We start from the raw sequence: 16,865 nt of genomic DNA on the forward strand, positions 1-16,865 counted from the left end.
CTACGTTTGTAAAGTGCTATGCTCCGTAGTGGGTACTTAGTACATTTTAGGTTACATCTCCAGGTTAGGGAGAGTCTCCATGAGATATTATGCTCCCCCTTGATACAAAACAAAGATGGTTCTTGCATTTAATTGACATTTGAAATACAGCTCAATTAATTGCAACTTAAAGATGTGAAGCTGAAAGAGCCTGGGTCTGTCTCATGGTTTTTCACTCTGCTCTATGATAACATGAAAACCAGCCTGAAGTCCAGGATTCATTGAAGAAATGCATTTTAGGTCCCTTTTTAGGATATTGTATGGATTTGATTCAATTTTCTGCATTTCTGGTCTCTAGAAGGAAAGTTCAAAGTACCAATCCCGAGTCATGGCTCTGTCCTTATAAAAGTAGGAAAATAATACTTTATTAATTGACTTAAGATTTCCTTACTAAATAAACTCTCATGTACCTTTCAGGTCCAGCCTAACTGTCATTTCCTCAGAAAGTTTTATCTCGTTTCCACAATCTGAATTAGTTCTTCCAGCTACCTTCTCTCATAACCCGCTCTACTTATTTTTCATACTATGCATTGTAATTTAGAGTAATATTTGTGTGTGTGAGCATGTGCACATATGCACACACGTGCACATGCCTGTGAGTGGGTGGGGGAATGTACCATTGTTTGATGTCTGTCTCCCCAACTAGGTTGCAAATTCTATAATGACAGGGACCTAAACTATTTTGTTTGGTACTGAATCGCCAACACATGACACTTAGAAAGTTGTCAAAATAATTGCTGTTGGATTAAGTGTTCAATGGAAGCATACACAAACTATTGGAGACTGCCCAGAAATATTCTATTTATAATTCTTGGAGTACTCAGTGAGATGTTCATGGAGAAGAAATTTGACCTAGACCTTAGATAAGACTATTCACCTGGTAGTTGAAATAGTAATCAGAGTTGATCATTGATAGGAAATATAATGTAATAAAAAGAGTTTTGGAGTTAGAAAAATCTGGGTTTGAGTCCAGATTCCATCAAGTTATTTATCATCTGTGATCACGAGGGATTTTTCTCGGTATAAATATAAACAACACTAACACCTCCTTTACAGCGTGGTTGGGATGATGAAATTAGATATTGTTTTTAAAACTCCCGGTTTACAGTGGCACTCAAATAAATGAGGACCATTATTATGATTTACTGTGGTATCACTCTTGCCAGAGTTTGTCCCTGTGCAGAGTGGATATCTATTATGTGTTGTGACCACAACTGATGTCCAAAGTTAGGTAAGTATAAATCCTCCAACACTTACCATAAATACCTCAGTAACCAGATGTTCATTAGCAGCAAAGACAGCAATTTCTATGATCGTCATAATCAGCATTTGGCATGGACTTATTTTTCCCAGGACAGCTCCAAAAGAAATGAGAACTGTGGCTGTACTGAAGTCTGCATTTATCATGCTAAGGGGAAAAGAAAGAATACATTAAAGAATAATGCAAACCCCAAACAAAACTGAGGGTTATAATAAACCATAGCATCGGCTTACCCAGAGTGCAAGGCCCTTCTCCCTGCCAGTCCCCACCAGTCACCTGTCACAGGCCCGCTTTTGTCCCCTCCCCCTTCTTTTCCATTCACTATACACTCTTTAGTTACTCCAACATGTTCTTTATTTTAACCTACCTGTTCTTTATCTCATTTAGGACTTTATTTTTGTTGATCTGATAAATGACTTATTTTCTAGAGTGTGTGCATTTCAAAAATAATCAGAAAAATGACTAATGTTCTATTTGTGCTCCCTGTAGCTGAGACGGAAGGAATAATAATTTTGTGCAAGTGGATTTCTGATACCATTAACGTCAGACCAGAGAGGATATAGACATTCACACATAATCCGGCTCAGTAGAGCAAGGCATAGATTTGTGTACTTGGATCCCAACAATCTTCTACTGCCTGAGGCAGACAGCTTTTCATCTAGTTCAAGATGACAAGAGCCGAAACAGAGAAACGGTTGCTCTGAAAACACAGTGGTTTACAAGTAAGGGATGCTCACTTTTTGATTCCGACGTGAATTTTCTCTCCGCGGCTGTGCAGGAACCCCTGAACAAGAGTGCCCCACTGGAGGCCCAGAGCAGCAATCAACAGGTTGATGCCCACACTACTGAAGCCATATTTCTTCAGGAAGGTCATGAGGAAGCCAAATCCAACAAATATCATAACATGCACATCTTGGAACACTGAAAAATAGCAGAAAGGGGAAAGTCTGCATTAGGGGAGCACTAAGACATGTTATATCATAGCATGTGTCATTTATTAAACACTATAGCCTTTGCATAAGGCACTGCCAAAGGAGAGCATTAACTGAACAGCCACAGGCTGGGTTCCAATGCCCACCTGGGGCTGACCAGCCATGAGATGGTGGGCAAGTTATTCAATATTTGTGCCTTTTCTTGGAACACTATGTAGTATCATACCAGTGTGTCTTTCATCCTTTCTCTGAAGAGTTTCCCTTCATGTTCCCTTGAGGAAATATTTACAATGCACAGTGCAAGCATCATCTCTTCTTGTAGACCTTCCTAATACTCCTAGGGAAAATTAATATTCCCTCTTGTCTTTTATACAGCTTTATATATACCTCAGCGTCAGCACCGGCCACATTGCATTGACATCTATTTAGCATGCACCACGCTGTAATAAGTAGTCAATGAGGTGTCCTTCTTCTGCCCTAGATAGTGAGTTTTCTTATTGAAGAGAGTAGGACCTATTCATTTATTGCTCTCCAGAGTTTGGCATAAAAGCCTGCATGTAATAAAAAAGGCAATAATGATTAAATGAATGAACTACGGTCTCCATTTATCAAATGTGTATAAATAATAGTATTAGCCCTGGAACTCTTACCAAACCATTATTCAAGTCAAATGAGATAATGTGTTTGTTAGTCATTTCTAAATCAATGTAAGGAAGACTGTATCTTTTGGGGGAGCAAGTACTGGACTTGGTGTCTGGGGATATAAGCTCAGGCCCCCCAGTTCAATCACATGATTGTGTGACCTTGGCAAGTCACTTATTTTCTGTGAGCTTCAGTTTCCTCATCTGTAATACTGAAAAGACACTATTTCACAGGGTGACTCTCAGTGGGATAACCCTCTATGGGAGGGAGTATAAGTAATGCACCATATAAACAGAACACATAACCAAGTGTGGGATTGTGAAAACACAGCTCTTTCCCTCAAGAAATTTACAGCTTAGTTGGTGAGACATATATTGGATAAGACCACATGAAATGGACACTTTTGCATTGAAATTGCCAATAAAAATGGTTTAATTATTGGCAATGTCTTATGGTTCAACCTAGGAATACACAAAGCAAATTAAGACCAAACTGGGAACAAATATAAAACCAGAGAAAAATATGTTAATGTTAAATTAATATTAACCACTGTGGCCAGATGTTTACATGGAAATAAGCATGAGAGAGGACATACCTAGATAATATATCTCACAATAAACTGATGCTAGAATTCAATTAATTTATTCAAAGGGTGGAGTAGGATTTGAATTCAGGCCTGATGCCACCAATTCTTTCATGCCCGGAGCACTGGAGGGGTGTAAGGTTAACCAAGGCAGAATCTTGGCCTCCCAGGCACTCAGAGACATTCTACTAACCACTGGGCTCTCTCTGCCTCTATTCTACTACCAGGCTTAGGCTACGGTGAGCATAGCATGGGAGACAATGCTCCTCAGGTTTGTCTCTTGCAAGGCAGGCTCTAATGCACTGCTCAGATCCCCCCTTTAAAACGGAAGGATTTATTCCTTCCTTTTCCCCTGGCTGTGGGGAGTTAGATGACAGCCCTAATCTCTCAATTCTCTTGGGACATGCTCTTGTTTTGTCAATGTCACAGCCCTTCCCTAGGGGAGCCTGTGCGCAATGACTAAGTCACATGAGCTGAGCACCCCCTGCCTCAGAAAAGGACCATCTACTGTTAGATAATCTTATTCCCAGAGTTGCTGGTGGGGTCAGGTGAAGTCGTCTCTCTCTGCCCAAACCCTTCTGTTACAGATGTTGACCCTCAAGGCACTCCCTAATAAACCTCTTTCAGACTAATATTTGCCTTCAAGTTTACTTCTAGAGGAACCCAACCTATAACCTCTTTCCTAGGGGCTTCACCCTCCTCCAACCTCTGCAGAACATTCCTGATTTTCTCCCCTACATAACTTGCATACCACAGTGATTTGAAACCTGGCAAATTAAATCTGATAAACTAATCTATGGCATCAATTACACCCAGACGTGGATGAAGAACCTGGCTTTCCAGAGGTTCCCAACATTTGAAAAGGGTCCCTTGGAGGCCTGAAATCTTAATATAAAGTACTACTCTATGATGAATAAAAGAACAGACATCATAGACTAAGTCACTAGGATCCTTTGGTGGTCTAGCAGCCAGTCTATCTTTCATACGAGTGCAGCAAGTGTAAACATAAAGAGGTTGAGAAAACCAGACCAATCTTGTGTGTTTCAGGCACATATTAATGTCACTCACTCTTTCAACCCGATCCACACAATGAGACTTTTGGTCATTTCATTGTTCCTTGGAGTCTCCTCCCAAGAGGAACAGTATGAGGAGGATGGTGGGAAACAACACATCTCTGGAAATTGTCCCTGGTCAGCAGCTCTGAGGGACGTCGCAGAATGCTGCACATTGTTTTTCTACTGCTGAACAACTGTCAACTAACTTCAACATGTTTGATTTTTAAAATATAGGTGACCTAGCCTGGCTGGTGTGGCTCAGGAAATTGCACGTCATCCCATGGACAGAGAGGTCAGCTTTCAATCCCTGATCAGGGCACCTGCCCAATAGGGAGTGTGCAGAAGGCAGGCGATCCATGTTTCACTCACGTTGATGTTTCTATATCTCTCTCCCTTTCTCTCTCTCTAAAAAATCAATAAAAACATAAAAAGAGAAATAAGTAAATAAATAATATAGCTAACTGTCTATACTCATCCTTTTTTTTTTTTGAGATTCTATGGCAATTTTATTTTATTTATTATTATTTTTTATCTTTATTGTTGAGAGTTTTACAGATCTTCTCCCTTTTCTCCCCACTGACTCCCTCCTCCCCACTCCCATCCCCCTCTTGCTTTCCCCTTATTATTATCTGTGTCTATTGGTTGTGCATATATGAGGATAAGTTCTTTGGTTTATCTCTTCCCACCCCATCTCCCATCCCCCCTTCCCCTGAAGTTTGTCAATCTGTTCCCTACTTCCATGTCTCTGGATTTATTTTGATCGTCAGCTTATTTTGTTCATTATATTCCATAAATAAGTGAGATCATGTGGTGCTTGTCTTTCTCTGACTGGCTTATTTTGCAAAGCCTTTGACAAAATCTAGCACCCATTTCTGATAAAAATGCTCAGCAATGTGGGAATAGAGGGATCATATTTCAACATAACAAAGGTCGTATATGACAATCCTACAGCCAACATCATACTCAATAGGCAAACACTAAAAGCATTTTCATTTAAGAACAGGAACAAGAAAGGGATGTCCACTTTTACCACTCTTACGACATAGTACTGTAAGTCATAGCCACAGGTATCAGACAAGAAGGGAAAATAAAAAGCATCCAAATTGGATGCAAATGACATGATATTGTATACAGAAAACCCTAAAGACTCCTTTACAAGTTAGCTTTCTTTACAAGTTACTTTGCCACCATTTAATTTGTATATGTAGACATATACTACAGGTCATAAACTCAGTTAGAGTAGAACTTAGAGAATGTGCATTGCTTATTCTCTGACTATGGTTTTACTAAGACTTTCTTGGATAGTTTTTTTTCCTTCTTAAAGGCAGGTTTAGATTACATGAAGTCCAAAGTCTCTTTCAGTTCAATAGTTTGTATACAGGTACAGAGATAGAATAAAAATAAGGACCCAATTCTATTGATTTCACTTTTTTTTATTTACACCAAGTTATTTTCCTGAATATTCTTTGCTATTTTTTTAAAATATTCTTTTTCCTCTCATGATCTACTGATTTTAAAGCAATCAGTAACCAACTAATGAAAACAACTTGCTTTCTATAATTTTGTAATGGCTCACACTGGCAGTGATAATTGTTCAGATTCTATATCCATTCCCCTTTAATGGAAAACCAGACTTTTTCTATGGAGGGAGGATTTCCTGTATTAACTGTGCTCCAGTGTCTTTTCCCCTCCTACATAATTCTCGATACTGCTTACCCCTGCAAGGTACCTTAAGAACGTCCTCTAACACTGCTAAAGAGCGCTTACATTGTGAGTTGTGAACGTTCTTGACACATAATGATCCTGCATAACATACATGGATTAAAAGGTGTATAAACAATGAGGATTATGTATTATCTTTCCTTCTGCTTTAAGAATGTATGGTGGCCTGGCCAGTTTGGCTCAGCGGTTAGAGCGTCGGCCTGCGGTCCGGAGAGACCCGGGTTCGGTTCCCGCTAAGGGCATGTACCTCGGTTGCAGTTTGTCCCCGGCCCTGGTTGGTCGTGCGGGTGGCAGCCACTCGATGTGTCCCTTTCACATCGATGTTTCTCTCTCTCTTCCTCTCTCCCCCTCTCACTCTACCTGAACAAAAAATGGAAAAATGTCCTCAGGTGAGGATAAAATAAAAAAAAAAAGAATGTGTGGTGGGGACTAGGGAGATAGGGCTACAGTTCAGTTTTTTTTTTTTTTTTTTTTTTTTAACAATATATGTACTCTTCATTATTATTTTATTTATTTATTTATTTTTTTGTTACAGATATTTCACCTTTTTTACCCCATTGGTACACCCCTCCCCACCCCACCCCCGCCCCGTCCCCGGCTTAGTTGTCCATGTCCATTGGTCATACATACATGCATATAAGTTCTGTGGTTTATCTCTTCCCACCTCCCCACCCCCTCTTCTGAGGGATGTCAGACTGTGCCCTACTTCCATGTTTCTGGGTCTACCGTATTCCTCAGACTGTTATGTTCATTATATTCCGTATATAAGTGAGATCATATGGTATTTGTCTTTTTCTGCTTGGCTTATTTCACTCAGGATACTTTCCAGGTCCCTCCATGTCGTCTCAAAGGATAAGAGATCTTTCTTTCTTACCACTGCATACTACTTCATTGTGTATATGTACCACAGCTTTCTTATCCATTCGTCTACTGATGGACACTTGGGTACAGTTCAGTTTTGTCATGCAAGACTTCCATTAAAGGAATAATCTTTTTTGTTGAGGAAAAAGGGATTTCTTTAGTGGTTTGTATTTTTGTGACGTTCTTCTGACAGGTTTCAAAGACTGCCAAGACTTATGTAAATCAGACATTCTCAATGGCGGGCGATTTCAGCCTCCAGAGTAAATTTGGCAATGTCTGGTACCGTTTGTTTTGCAATAAGGTATCTTGTAAGCCCTGATAACTTGACATGGCAGCAAGCACTTTCCAAGGGATTGTTTGTTTTGCACAAATGAGTTACCTTTTGCCTACAACATGTATTTGGATTTGCTAAATCTTTAGGTAATAAATGACCTGAGAGATATCTGAATAATTATAAGAACACGTTCTTTTTTATTTATTTATTTATTTATTTATTTATTTATTTTTTATTAATTAAGTTTTGTTACAGATGTTTCTCCTTTTCCCCCCACTAATTCGCTCCTCCCCCTCCCTCCCTGCCCTTTCCCCAGTTTGTTGTCCATGTCCACTGTTCATGCATACATGCATATAAGTTCTGTGGTTTATCTCTCCCCCACCACCCCCTCTTCTGGGGATTGTCAGTCTCTACCCTACTTCCACGTCTCTGGGTCTACCACATTCCTCAGACTGTTATGTTCATTATATTCCAGAAATAAGTGAGATCATATGAAAATTGTCTTTCTCTGTTTGGCCTGTTTCACTTAGGATGATACTTTCCCGGTCCCTCCATGTAGTCTCAAAGGATAAGAGATCTTTCTTTCTTACAGCTGTGTAGTACTCCATTGTGTATATATGTACCACAGCTTTTTTATCCATTTGTCTACTGATGGACACTTGGGCTGTTTCCAGATCTTAGCTATTGTAAATAGTGCTACTATAAACATGGGGGTACATATATTCTTTCTGACTGGTGTTTTAATATTTGACAAAGGTGGCAAGAACATACAGTGGAGTAAGGACAGCCTCTTTAATAAATGATGCTGGGAAAATTGGACTGCTACATGCAGAAAAATAAAACCAGACCATCAACTTACACCCTACACAAGAATAAACTCAAAATGGATAAAAGACTTAAATTTGACTCATGAATCCATAAAAATCCTAGAAGAAACTGTAGGCAACAAAGTTTCAGATATCATTTGCAGCAGAATTTTCACTGACATATCACCTAAGGCAATAGAAACAAAGGAGAAAATGAACACATGGGACTACATCAAACTCAAAAGCTTCTGCACAGCGAAAGATACAATCATCAAAACGGAAAGGCTACCCACTGTATGGGAGACCATAATTGCCTATGATATATCAGATAAGGGGTTAATTTCCAATACATATAGAGTGCTCATACAACTCCACAAAAGAAAGACAAAGAACCCAATTACAAAATGGACAGAGGAACTAAATAGACACCTCTCCAAACAGGACATACAAATGGCTAAGAAACATATGAAGAAATGCTCATCATCACTAATCATCAGAGAGATGCAAATTAAAACAACAATGAGGTATCACCTCACACCTGTCAGAATGGCCGCCATCAACAGAGCATCAAACAAGTGTTGGCGAGGGTGTGGAGAAATGGGGACTCTAGTGCACTGCTCGTGGGAATGCAGACTGGTGCAGCCACTATGGAAAACAATATGGTGTTGCCTCAAAAAAAGTTAAAAATCGAACTCCCATTTGACCCAGTGATTCCACTTCTAAGAACACATTCTTAAATGTAGATTTAAAAATACATCATTATAGTCAATCCATTGCTAATATATTGAAATTTATAAAATTATTTTTACTGTTATGTATACCCTTTGCCAGTTTACTTATATTTAAGGTGGTTCCCAAAATGTAATTTGCAGATATGTGGGGGTCTTGGAAACACTTTTACGGAGTCGGAGAATTTATTTTCACGGTAATTCTCAGATGACTTTTTTAGCGGGCTGATATTTCTGCAGATGGTAAAACGCAATGGCATATAAAACTGCTAACATTCTCGCATGAACGAAGTGGCGGCACCAAACTGTACTAGGAGTCATCGGATTTTTCACCACCACACACTTGCAGGGGGAAAAGAATCCAGTTTTTTTTTTTTTTTTTCTGTTTTGATTTGAGAGAAAGAGAGGAAGTGAGAGGGAGAGAGAGAGAAAAACATCAATTGGCCACCTCCTGCATGCCCCCCCACTGGGGATCGGGCCCTCAGCCTGGGCATGTGCCCTGACCAGAAATCAAACTGGTGACCTCTTTCTTGGTGTCTGAGTTGATGCTCAACCAGGGAGTCACACCGGCCGGACCAACTTTTCTTCAGAATTCCTTGACGAAGCAGTAAAAATTATTCATTTTAATTATTGACTCCCTCATACATGTCTTTTTAATATTCTCTCTGAATCAAGCACTACTGAAGCATGATGGTTTTCTCAGAGGAAAGGCATTGTTGTTCCTGCTGGAGTTGCCAACTAAATGAGCAGCGTTTTTCCTGAACTCCATTTTTACTTGGAACAAAGACTAGCCGACTGGTTTTCAGAAAGGTATTGACGTTTCCTGAAAAGTGAATGAAGTAAGGTTGTGATTTCAATTATAAGTGTTTGTTGCCAGGAATACATTTTGAGTTTTTAAAACCAGAATTTTGGAAAGTCTGTGCCTGCCACTATAAGCTTATCTTCTTCCTAATCCTTCTCAAGGTTTTCCTGATGAGATTGTGGGTGATATTAACAAGTATCTTTAAAATATATATTATATGATGAAATATGTTGACAGGATATCTGCACAGCTGTGAATTTATATTTTTCACATGAACAATGTACATTAGAAAATCACACAGAGGTAGAAGACCCATTCAACGTGTGAGATAGAACAGTGGATTTTGATCTAATGGGAGTACCAAAAGATCATTAATGCAGGGTTAATGTCTCATAGCTATCACTGTGTTTGTAGAATCTCTAATCTCTAATAAATGTTATCAGTCCTCAAAGGGTTTTCTTGTTAAACTTTACTTTTCTAAAGACTAAAGTGTAACTACATGTTAGCGAGGGTTAGCTGACAGTCATGGTCCAGCTTTGTTCCTTGTCAGAGTATTTACTTCAACAGAGTGACCAACACTTGGCTAGATGCCACAGAAACCTGACAACGTCCAGTAGAGCTAATTTCTCAAATGAGTATCTCTGAGGTTATTTATGACATACCACACACTCCCACAGTTGTGCCCCGGGATGGGTACTGATCCCAGGGCTGTGGAAGTAACATCATTCTTTTCTTTATTCAAAAAAAGCATAGCAGTATACAAAGTAATGAGCGTGATGACTATACTTACATCTGATTGAATTTGTTTAAAATATAAATTAATGATTTGTGAAAAACTCATAACGTCCGCCACACTACAGTTGAAACTTGTGGTAACACACCGTGAACTTCTTAGGCAGGGACTGAGCCTTCTCTCTGCTTCAATCCGCCCACTTGGAAAGGTGCATGGCATGAGGACGGCACCCAAAAGTATCTGTTGACTTGACCATTACTTTTTAATAAGTTAATATTTAATAATCTTTTCTCCAATGACATTCTGTTCCACAAGTTTTGTGCACATCAATTGTTTGAAATGTAGCCATAATTTTAGGTCTTGAGAGTCACCTTACAGGAGAGAGAAGTTTTAATTGTGTATAGACTGGGTTATGGACACATTTTGAGTGTGTGAAGACTGCCTCCCATGTAAAATTTCACACTGTGTTCTGTTTAATGCTCTTCGGGGTCCCCAGGGGCTTCTACTGATTGAAGTCTCCCTCCCCCAATCCTTTGCCCATGTCCTGGCCTCACAACCCTTATAAGTGATGGTGGGGTGTTTGTGTGTGTACGTGTGTGTGGGGGGGGGAGTTGGCTGTTTGTAAGTAAACAAATTTTGTTGCTTTAGTGTACAACACACATTGATTGTTAATCATCATTATTATTGGCAACTGTAATTTGATGTTTCCTTTAAGAAATGGAAAAGAATCCTACCTTTAATATAATGTTAGATTCCTCTCTCTCTCTCTCTTTTTAAATCCTCACCTGAGGATATTTTCCCATTTATCTTCAGATATAATGGAAAGGAGGGAGAAAGAGAGAGAGAGAGGGAGAGAGAGAGAGAGAGAGAGAGAGAGAGAGAAGAGAGAGAGAAAGAGAGAGAGAGAGAGAGAGAGAGAGAGAGAGAGAGAGAGAAACATTGATGTGAGAGAGACACATCAACTGGTAGCCTCCCACATGACCTTGACCAGGGTCAGGGACTAAACTGCAACCAAGGTATGTGCCCTTGACCAGAATTGAACCCATAACTATTTGGTCCATGGGCGAAAGCTCCAACTGCTGAGCCAAACCAGCCAGGGCAGATTCCTCCTTTTTTTTTTTTTTTTTTTCTTTTTTTATGTTTGACACAGCTGATATATCAGAGAATCCTGCTAGCTACAGTTTGAAATCATAGCCAGCATCTGACCATTTCACAGTGCTTCCTCGGCTACTGCCTTGGTGCAGCCTACTATAATTTCTCTGCAGGATGACTGGATTGTCTTCCTACCATGTCTTTCTACTCATCCCCTTTGCCTGCTACAATCTATTTTCTACTTAACAGCCAGAAAAATTATTTTAAAACCTAAGTCATATCGGGTCCTCCTCTCAAGTGGCTTCTCAGCTCAGAACAAAACAATGTGCTTACAATGGTCTACAAGGTGCTGCAGCACCCAGGCTCTCACACCTACAACTTTATTCTCACCGCTTGCTCACAACAAATATTACATACCCCAGTGCCTTTGCACTTGCTACTTCTGCCACGTAAAGTGGTTTTATCTCAATATCCACATGGTTTACTCTATTGCTTATTTCAATTATATTTTCGGTCACTGCATATCAGGAAACTATTTAGACCAGCAATTTTCAACCTTTTTCATCTCATGGCACACATAAGCTAATCACTAAAATTTTGTAGCACACACACACACTATATATATGTATATATATATACATATATATATGCACATATATATATTTGCCAATTTAGAAAATAATAGTTTATAATATTGATTGATTTACAAAACAAATAAAAGAAAAATTATAATAATAGTAATTACCACCCTTTTTGCTCCAAAATGCCTTTTTTTTATCATTATTATTATTATTTTATCCTCATCTGAGGACATTCTCTTCACTTTTTTGTTCAGATAGAGTGGGAAGGGGAGAGAGAGAGAGAGAGAGAGAGAGAGAGAGAGAGAGAGAGAAACATCGATGTGAAAGGGACACACTGAGTGGCTGCCACCCGCACGACCAACCAGGACCAGGGACAAACCGCAATCAAGGTACATGCCCCTAGCGGGAACCGAACCCGGGGTCTCTCCAGACCTCAGGCCGACGCTCCAACCGCTGAGCCAAACCAGCCATGGCCAAAGTGTCTTTTTAAATAATCCACTGCCTATACTTGTATAATACAATGAGGATTTCTGGTACCAAGAATTAACCAATCAGACGCAAACTTAATAAGCAATGGGATCAATAAGATGCAATTTTATTGTATAACCTATGTATTTATAGTTCAAGACAGACTATTCACAAAAGATGGTTATTGCTGTGCTGGCTGTTGTCATTTTTTCATTTGACAATCTAAGGGAAAAGAGGTCAGTGTCCCTGAGGAAATATTCAGGTATTACAGGTTTTAAAAATTCTTGCAGCCCACTAGTGTGTGGCTTGCAACACACCAGTTGAAAATTGCTGATATAGATTGTCCATTAACTGCCTATCTCAACCAGATTTCTTATTTAAACCACATAACAGCAAAACAATTTAAACGACTATTTTATAATTCTTTCAAATACAGTACAGGATTAGTATCATTCTAGATGCATACGATAGAAGTGAATTAATTGCAGGCAATGGATACTTTGGGCTACTAAGACTTAATTCTTTTATACTACCCTGATTGCAAAAGGTTGAAAAGATATCCTCCCTTGTCCAGATGTATCTGTTTCATTAATACCATTTCATTTATTGCTTTGGCATTTTATTACCATCTAAATATGAGTTATATATATATATATATATATATATATATATATATATATAACCATCTAAATATGAGTTTTATATATATATAAATTGCCCAACCAGTGTGGTTCAGTGGTTGAGCATCGACACATGCACTCAGAGGTCGCCAGTTCGATTCCCGGTCAGGGCACATGCCCAGGTTGTGGGCCCAATCCCCAGTGGGGGGCATGTAGGAGGCGGCCAATCAATGTTCTCTCTCATCGATGTTTCTATCTCTCTCTCTCTCTCACTTCCTCTCTCTCTAAAAATCAATTTAAAAAAAAATTAAAAAATATAACATTTAAATATAATTATTTTTATAAATAAAACTATTAAATTATAGAGATATAAGCTTTCATGTTTATAGTTTGTCTTCCTCACTGGAAGGTAAACTTCATAAGGGCATTGACTTTGCTTGTTTGTCAATTTTGTTTTATTCATTGTCTAGAGCCTTGCTTTACAAGAATTGGGAGCTTGATAAATATTTTCTTAATGAATCATGAAATGGACTCATTTTCATGATTCTTCCAAGGAGAGTATAAAGGCGATATGATTGGTAGGCAATTGAAAAAAAGACCATGTTCAGTAATTCTCTCCAATTTATTTTATTTGCTCAAATTCTGAATTGAAGGTGTACCTGAGAAATTCCATGCTGGAACTCAGAGAACTCCCTTTGATGTATGCACATTATGAAGCTCTTAAGATAACTTTATCTCATTAGCACTCATCTTAGACCATAGTTTGGCACTTTGTTTCTTATTCTGTGTTGTAGCTCTTTGTTTACATGTGGACCAAACAGCAGGGTCTTAGAATAAAGAGATAATAGCTGTTTATCTTTGAATAAGTTTGATGTAGGACATGCTTGGTATGGAATAAAAATATTTATGAGATGAATAATTGAAATGTACCAAAGCTTATAGATTAGAACAGAATTCTGTTCTGTTTCTCTCTAGCTTGAAAATTATAAAATTATTTAATCAAGAACCTTCTGGGACATCTGTGGAGTGCAGATAGAACTAGATGAGTCTGACTGTCCAACTTAGGGTTCTAATTCCTGGCTTAAAATTGTGCATTTTGGCTGAGTCATTTAGCTCTAAATTGTTTCCACATGAGAATACCCCCCACTTTATAAACTCCCTCCAAATGTGTAGAAATGAGAAAACAAGTGCAAATTGTTTTCATTTTATTATTATTAATTTTTAATCCTCACCTGAGGATATTTGTCTGTTTATTTTCAGATAGAGAGGGAGTGAGAGAGGGAGAAAGAGAGAAACATCAATGTGAGAGGGACACATCGATTGGTTGCCTTTTGTACAACCCCAGCCGGGGCTGGAGACAAACAACAACCGAGGTATGTGCCCTTGGCCAGAATTAAAACTGGGACTCATTGGTCCACAGGATGACATTCTAACCACTGAGCCAAACCGGCCAGGGCTGCAAATTGTTTTTAAAAAGCTTACACATTTTTTATAAAACTATAATAGTTATTGCTACCATTTTAAATAATTTTAACTATATAAAATTATTTGAGCCTCATTTAAAAACTAAATGATCTAACCCCAGCCGGTTTGGCTTGGTGGTTAGAGCGTCGACCCGCAGACCAAAAAGTCGCTGGTTCGAATCCAGTCAAGGACACATCCCTTGGTTTCGGTTTGTTTCCGGCCCTGGCCAGAGTCATGCAGGAGGCAACCAATTGATATTTCTCTCTCTCTCTCCCCCTCCCACTCTACCTAAAGATAAATGAAAAAATATCCTTAGGTGAGGGTTTAAAAAACAAATAAAATCTAGATTATAAAAATATATTGCCACCTGTCTTCAAGGTTAATGAGGTAGCAAACAGGCCTGCTTCCTCATAGACCATCAGTGCATGCATGGTGGTCATTATTGTCCTGTTAACTATTTCAAGCTGCTCTTCCAAAGTTGAACTAAATTCTGCCTTTCCTCTGTCACCATCTTCAAGGAAGGATTCTGCTTTTAAAATGGTAAGTGGCAACACCAATCAGAAAGAATATATGTGCCCCTATGTTCATAGCAGTGCTATTTACAATAGTGAAGATCTGGAAACAACACAAGTGTCCATCAGTGGACAAGTGGATTAAAAAGCTGTGGTACATATACACAATGGAGTACTATGCAGCGGTAACAAAGAAAGATCTCTTATCCTTTGAGACAACATGGAAGGACCTAGAGAGTATTATGCTAAGTGAAACAAGCCAAGCAGAGAGAGACAAATATCACATACTCTCACTTATTTGTGGAATATAATGAACTAAACAAACTGATAAACAAAATTGACCCAGAGACATAGAGGTGGGGTATAGACTGACAAACCTCAGTGGAGGAGGGGATGGGGGGGAAGAGATAAACCACAGAACTTATATGCATGTATACATAACCAATGAGCATAGACAACAAGGCTGGGGATGGGGCAGGGGGGATGGGGAGGAGGGTGTCAATGGGGGAAAAAGCAGAACCATTTGTAACAAAAACAAATTAATAAAAAAGTTAAGAAGAAAAAAACAAAAAAATAAATTGGTGAGTGGTCACACTTCTCATTTCCAATAAACTTTCCTTTCACAATATTTTCAAACCATGAGCACATTCATTTCAATTAAAAATCCTCTATTTACATAATATATAACCCTAAAAACTCTTTATAACATAGGTCCCCCACATGAAATCCTGGCTCCTCTTCTAAATACTCCAATTTGTTTCTACTTTCTCTTCTCCAAAGATAGCTTTGGCTATTTATTTATTTATTTTAGTGGAAAGTGATATTTTTATACTTTGCAGACCTAATGACTACATCAAAGGAAAAATAAGGTCATTTAGCAGAAAGTAGGCAATATAGAAAAACTTGATCAATTATTTAAATTTTGGGCTTTTTGTTCTAATATTTCAATAGTCACATACTCTATCCAAACATAGTAATTACAGAGAACAGATACTACAGCATTCACTTATAATACCCTTAGTGCTCATAACTATTATATAATTTTAGAAGAGGCTCCAATGTGGAGCTCAAGTGGTTACAGTAGTCAAAAAAGTTAAGGATTTCACATTCTGAGAACCTGGAGCACCTACAATGTATAAGAAGTAGATTGCCTACTCACGAGGGTATAACTCAAGGAATCCGTCCACAGCCGTTGACTTGGTGCTGTTGGGTTGCTGGTAATTGTTCTGATCCTGTTCATCCCCAACAAATAATCCAAATAAAGCAATAATGGCAACCTCCAGAATAATGGCCAGGAAAGGGAATGGGGACGTCATGTTTGTGGCCAAGGACAGAGGCTCACTGCAGGCTTCACAGACTGTGCGGGGTTGATAAACACAGAGAGGCTGCTCTGTGTGTGGACTGCATTTTACAGGCTCACCAATGACATTGCAAGAGAAAAAAAATGGGCAAGACTGATTAGATGTCCCACCCATTGGAGAGAATTATGCTCTGTAATCAAATTGCTCTAAATGCTGGTTTGGTGTGTATGCAGGTTAAATGGGAAAAATCCAAGTGATGGAAATGATCTATTACATGAAATAGATCTAGAATTCTACTAAACTTAATTGAACACTTTTTAAAATTTAAATTTTAACTTTTCAATTACAGTTTACATACAATATTAATTTGTAGTGGTTTCAGGTGTACA

At 38.7% G+C, this 16,865-nt stretch overlaps 1 protein-coding gene across 5 annotated transcripts in view; it reads right to left on the minus strand.

Annotated features, from left to right (window-relative positions):
* Positions 1-16,562, minus strand: part of RHAG (Rh associated glycoprotein) — a 29,134-nt gene extending 12,572 nt beyond the window's left edge. For 2 of the 5 annotated variants that reach the window (XM_036248955.1, XM_036248954.1), the window contains exons 1-3: positions 16,335-16,562; positions 2,038-2,221; positions 1,297-1,447 (exon numbers count right to left, since the gene is read on the minus strand). In XM_036248955.1, the coding sequence (XP_036104848.1) occupies positions 1,297-1,447; positions 2,038-2,221; positions 16,335-16,491 (492 nt within the window). In that variant the 5' untranslated portion in view covers positions 16,492-16,562. Of the gene's footprint in view, positions 1-1,296; positions 1,448-2,037; positions 2,222-2,619; positions 2,752-16,334 lie in introns of those variants that run through there. The other 3 variants (XM_036248956.1, XM_036248957.1, XM_036248958.1) reach the window with 3 other exon arrangements.
* Positions 16,563-16,865: the final 303 nt, after the last annotated feature.

Source organism: Molossus molossus, unplaced genomic scaffold (genome assembly GCF_014108415.1).
Source record: "Molossus molossus isolate mMolMol1 unplaced genomic scaffold, mMolMol1.p scaffold_m16_p_8, whole genome shotgun sequence".
NCBI classification, from domain to species: domain Eukaryota; kingdom Metazoa; phylum Chordata; class Mammalia; order Chiroptera; family Molossidae; genus Molossus; species Molossus molossus.